The sequence below is a fragment of the Aquarana catesbeiana genome, linkage group LG02 (genome assembly GCF_042186555.1).
Source record: "Aquarana catesbeiana isolate 2022-GZ linkage group LG02, ASM4218655v1, whole genome shotgun sequence".
Classification (NCBI taxonomy): Eukaryota; Metazoa; Chordata; class Amphibia; order Anura; family Ranidae; genus Aquarana; species Aquarana catesbeiana.
In genome coordinates this window covers 60923563-60929562 of record NC_133325.1, presented here as the reverse complement: position 1 = coordinate 60929562, position 6000 = coordinate 60923563, and the positions used below count along the sequence as shown (strand labels likewise).

The 6000-nt window shown below is 44.6% G+C and overlaps 1 protein-coding gene across 4 annotated transcripts in view; it reads right to left on the bottom strand.

The window, feature by feature from the left end:
• Nucleotides 1–2589: 2589 nt before the first annotated feature.
• Nucleotides 2590–6000, bottom strand: part of LOC141126913 (N-acetylated-alpha-linked acidic dipeptidase 2-like) — a 160632-nt gene continuing 157221 nt past the window's right edge. For all 4 annotated transcript variants that reach the window (XM_073612969.1, XM_073612970.1, XM_073612973.1 and 1 more), the window contains one exon: nt 2590–4382. In XM_073612969.1, the coding sequence (XP_073469070.1) occupies nt 4196–4382 (187 nt within the window). In that variant the 3' untranslated portion in view covers nt 2590–4195. The remainder of the gene's footprint in view (nt 4383–6000) is intronic.

The following is a 6000-nucleotide window of genomic DNA, read 5'->3' as shown; positions in this document are numbered from 1 at the left end:
CTGCTTGCTCTGGGGGCCATTGTAAATGCTCGCTCCTGAGCCCGTCAGCTTGGCCCCGCACCCTCCTCACTGGCTGTGATTAACAGCAGAAGCCAATGGCTCCCACTGCTGTCTCAGCCAATGAGAAGGGGGAGAGCCGAGGCTCCCGTGCACAGCGCTGGATTGAGATAGGCCTCAGCTAAGTATTAGGGGGGCTGAGGGGGAAGCTGCACACTGAAGAATGCATGAAGGTAAAAAACCTTCAGTCTTTGGAACCACTTTAATGCCCCTTACACATGATCAGACATTCCGACAACAAAATTCATGGATTTTTTTTCCGACGGATGATGGCTCAAACTTGTCTTGCATACACACGGTCACACAAATGTTGTCGGAAATTCCGAACGTCAAGAACGCGGTGACGTACAACACGTACGACGAGCCGAAAAAAATGCAGTTCAATAGCCAGTGCGGCTCTTCTGCTTGATTCCGAGCATGCGTGGAATTTTGTGCATCGGAATTGTGTACACACGATCGGAATTTACGACAACGGATTTTGTTGTCGGAAAATTTGAGATCCAGATCTCAAATTTTGTGTGACGGAAATTCCGATGGAAAATGTCCAATGGAGCCTACACACGGTCGGAATTTCCGACAACAAGCTCCCATCTAACATTTCCCATTGGAAAATCCGACCGTGTGTATGCGGCATAACTCTTCATCAGTACTGTAGTGCACTGCACGCTGTAGATGTGTGCTGGAGTAAAAGAAAGATTAAAAGGCAATTCTATCAAAGCGAGTTATCCACGCTTACCATTAACACTCTCTACCTAAAAGCTGGTGTGTAGGTCAAACAAAATGTTACCAATCAATAGATAAAATAAAGTGCTCTACGCTTACAAATTGCTATAAAAAATCCTGTGATACATACAAATTATTATAAAACAGTAAAAACCAGTAGGTGTGTGCAAACATTCCAAATTGCATCAATTGTTCAAATACATCAGTACATCATCAGGAATAGAGTACCATAGAATAGAAAGAATAGAATAGAAAAGACCACATCATGACCACTAGATGGTCATGGCAGAGCATACTTCTGTCCTATGAAAGTCTGCACCATCTAGCAGCCATAATGCAATACTTTCCCCGTGCAAACAAGCAATCTGCAAAGAATATAGCCTGAGAACATTTGATTTTGCGCAATTTTCATAAAGACGTGGATGAGCGAGTTTGGGGTAGAAGAACTTGACTGACCTGCACAGAGTCCCGCCCTTAACCCAATAGAACACCTTTGAATTAGAGCAGAGTCTGCAAGCCATGCTTGCTCATCTAACATCAGTGACCATTCTTCCAGAAGCGCATTTGTGAGGTCAGGCAAACCTTCATATAGACACACTCCTAAGACCCCTTTCACACTGGGGCAGTTTTCAGGCACTTTAGCGCTGGAATTAGCCTCTGCTAAGCGCCTGAAAACCGTCTCCCATTCACTCTAGTGTGACTTTTGATTCAGGCGGGTGCACTTGCAGGACCTTCTAAAAAGTCCTGCAAGCAGCGTCTTTGGGGCAGGTTGAGAGCGCTGTATTTAGCGCTCCCAAAATGCCCTGCCCATTGGAATGAATGGGCAGCGCTTTGGAAGCACTGCAACATGGGAGTTTTTAACCCTTTCTTTGGGGTTAAAAGCACCCCACTAGCAGCCGAAAAGCGCAACTAAAAACGAGCGACGCTAATGCGGCCGTGGCCCCAGTGTGAAAAGGGGTCTAAACCTTGTGGACAGCCTTCCCAGAAGAGTTGAAGTTGTTATAGATGCAAAGGGTGGGCCAACTCAATACTGAACCCTACGGACTAATGCCACACACACACGAGCGGAATTTCCAACAGAAAGAGTCCGAGGGGAGATTTTCATCGTATATTCTGACCGTGTGTATGCCCCATGGGACTTTTTCTGTCGAAAATTCAGACAGGCTTAGAGAACATGTTCTATATTTTTCCGACAGAACAAATTACTATCAGAAAAACGCTCAACTGTATGCTGTTCCGATGCACCAAAAACGACGCATGCTCTGAAGCAAGTACAGGCGGAAGCCATTGGCTACTGGCTATTGAACTTCCGTTTTATAGTCCTGTTGTACGTCACCGCGTTCTGGACGGTTGGAATTTGGTGTGACCATGTGTATGCAAGACAGCTTGAGCGGAATTCCGTTGGAGAAACCTTCAGGAGTTTATTACGACGGCAAAACCGGTCGTGTGTACAGAGCATAAGACTTGGATGCCATTAAAGTTCATGTGCGTGTAGAGGCAGGTGTCTCAATACTTTTGGCACAATAGGATTATATATTATATATATATATATATATACACATATATATATACACACACACACACATAAATATACATATTATATATAGATATATATATTATATTATATTATATTATATATGTATTACACACACACACACACACATATATATATATATATATATATATATACACAAAACACTGTATATTATATCTATATCGGTTTGCGTCTCTGTTGGATATTTTCCCTCATGCCCGGTTCTGCATACAACATTTGGAGGTAGAAGAAAGCAAGGAGCTCCACACCATTAGTTTTAGGTCAATAAGTTATTTATTTCATAATAAATCCAGTAACAAACCAATGCATTTTGGGGGCCAAGCTGCTCTACCTTCATTAGGGGTTCAGCAGAGTTCTTTTCTGACATAAGTGAGCATATTTGCTTTTGCGTGTACTTCACCATACAAACTACGTTTGCAAGCGTTTTCTGGATGCCCCTCTTCAGTTGAAATATTACATTTTATTCAACTAGATTAAATATATTTAAACCTGAACCCTGGGGGCAGGTATTAAAAAAACAGTTTAACGACTTCAGCCCCGGACCATTTGGCTGGCAAAAGACCAGAGCACTTTTTGCGATTCGGCACTGCGTCGCTTTAACTGACAATTGCGCGGTCGTGCGACGTTGCGCCCAAACAAAATTGACGTCCTTTTTTTCCCCACAAATAGAGCTTTCTTTTGGTGGTATTTGATCACCTCTGTGGTTTTTATTTTTTGCGCTATAAACAAAAAAAGAGCAACAATTTTGAAAAAAAAAAAAAACACACATTATTTTTTACTTTTTGCTATAATAAATATCCCCAAAAAATATATAAAAAAACATTTTTTTTTCCTCAGTTTAGGCCGATACGTATTCTTCTACATATTTTTGGTAAAAAAAAAAAAAAAAAGCAATAAGCGTTTATTGATTGGTTTGCGCAAAAGTTATAGCATCTACAAAATAGGGGATAGCTTTATGGCATTTTTATTAATAATTTTTCTTTTACTAGTAATGGCGGCGATCAGCCGTGACTGCGACATTATGGCGGACAGATCGAACACTTTTGGCACCGTTCACATTTATACAGCGATCAGTGCGATTATAAATGCATCCATTACTGTGTAAATGTGACTGGCGGTGAAGGGGTTAACCAGGAGGGGGCACTGTAGGGGTTAAGTGTGTCCTAGGGAGTGATTCTAACTGTGGGGGGGAGGGGCTATGTGTGACACATCACTGATCACCGCTCCCGATTACAGGGAGCTGTGATCCGTGTCACTAGGCAGAACGGGGAGATGCTTGTTTACATCAGCATTTCCCCGTTCTTCCTCTTCGTGAGACGATCGCAGGTATCCCCGTGAACATAGAGTCCGCAGGACCCACGATCACACTCACGGAGCTCGTGGTGGGCGCGTGCCGACGGCGGTGTGTGCGCCCCCCCCCCTTAAAGGGCAACGTACAGGTACGTTAGTATGCCTGTAAGTGCCCTTCTGCCGACGTATATCGGCGTGAGCCGGTCGGCAAGCGGTTAAAGACACACGCCAATGTATAGTAAGAAAACTTTTAAACAGAAAGATTGTGCTCTAAAGGGCCCAGTCACACTTTTGAGCTGCGGTAACAGGCATGTTATATGAGTTGGTGCAATATGGTGCAAATGTGTTAACACGGGTGCACTAATGCACTGCTATGATGTAAATGGGCCCCAAGTGTCTAGAAAGGCCCCCCAACTCCTGACAGTCAGATGAATGAGAATACTGCACTGCCAAAGACAAATGCATGTCAATTTTGGCCTGTATACCTTTTGATCTGCTGGGACTATACAGCACGCTTATTTTGGCCTTTTCTGATAGACACCAAAAAGTAACAAGAAGCCAACACTTTTATTAAACATCTTTTAAGGTTTCTCCAGCAGCTTGCACAGTAAACGTGGCGATGGCAATTTGTCTTTTCACTTCCTCCCAAGCCTTCTGCTGGTCCGCATTATTCTCAATGTCAAACAGAGCATCGTAAATCCCGGGAAACGATTCCCCCGCATATTTATTGTGGCTGCTGGGTGCAAAGATGACATGTCTGCAAAAGAAGAGAATATTTGATGGAGGAGATTTTATTTGTATTGTGATGAGCTTTAAGGAATAACTACAGCTCGCTATAAACAATTTGCTTTCCAACGGTCGGGATGTAAGATAACAGGAATGGTTGTCTTTGCTCGGAAATATGTAAGGATCGCAAGAGGAGAAGAAATATCACAGTAGATAATAATAAAAATGAACTCTTAACAAGATGACAGCTTCTGTTAGGAGTCAAGTGGTTCTGCTAGTATAACCAAAACCAAACGATTGAGCTTAATGCCGCGTACACACGAGTGGACTTTTCGACCGGACTGGTCCGACGGACCGAATCCGGCGGACAATCTGACCTTGTGTCGGCTTCATCGGACTTCTGACGGACCTTTTCGGTCAAAAATCCGACGGACTTTAGATTTGAAACATGTTTCAAATCTTTCCGCCGGAACTCCGCCGGACCCAGTTTCTATCGGGAACCCCGTTCGTTTGTATGCTGGTCCAACCAACCAAATACGACGCAAGGGCAGCTACAGCACCTGCCTGCGAGAATGTTTCTAGCGCGATCCTATCGGGAGAAGAACCGGACACCGGGAGAAGAGGCCAGACACCAGGAGAAGAGGCCGGAGAGAGCGGAGAAATCGGAAGAGACCCCCGAAGTCGGAAGAAGACCCCCGGAGGTGCCTAATAAATTACTTTAAAAACCTGTCTAGTGTGTTTTTTTTATTGACACTTTATTGACACTTTTTTCCCCAGGTGAATGTGTAGGGGTACTATGTACCCCATACTCATTCAAATAGGGCGGGGGGCTGGGATTTGGGGGCCCCCTTATTAAAGGGTATGGATTTTGGGGGGACCCCATGCTGTCTTTTTCGGCGTAGGGGGTTCCCCTTAAAATCCATACCAGACCTGAGGGCCTGATATTCTGCGACGGGGCTCGCAAGGTTCTAGACCCGTCGCACCTCATCACGTTCAAAATGAACGTGTGTGGGCAAGTCCGGAAATCCGCCGTAACTCCGTTGAAAGTCCGTTGGGAAGACTGTCGGACCTATTCTGCCGGAAAGTCCGGTCGTGTGTGTGCGAGTCCGTTCGTTTGGAAAGTCAGTCGGAAGTCTGCCGAAAGGCCGTCGGATAGACCGTCGGACCAGTCCGCTCGAAAAGTCCGCTTGTATGTACGTGGCATAAGTCAAGGATGGAGAAAAAAAAAAAAAAAAAAGTTACCCTTGAACTGGATCCCCTCCAAGAGCTAACTGCTTACTTTGTCTAGCGGAATTGGAATTTACCTCATTTCTCATTCCCATAGGCTTCCTCCATGCTGCACCACCATTCCCCCCACAGTGACTTCATATCACTGCCTGACCAGTCATAGCAAGGGCATTGCGTATTACGTGGGAGCAGCAGTCCTGTATTGTACGCAAGAACACAGAGGGCTTGTCCACTACTGGGGAGTGCCAAACAGAAGGGCTTATAAACACATTTATATAAATGACAGGAGCCGGCTGCATAAGACGGAAACAAACTCACAGACAAGACACTGCAGTCCTGAGCTAGTTTCAACCCTCCTTCAGACTTTACGCACCGGACAGCCAAAATGCTGATGGGATTCAAAGATAAGTGCGGTATTAAAA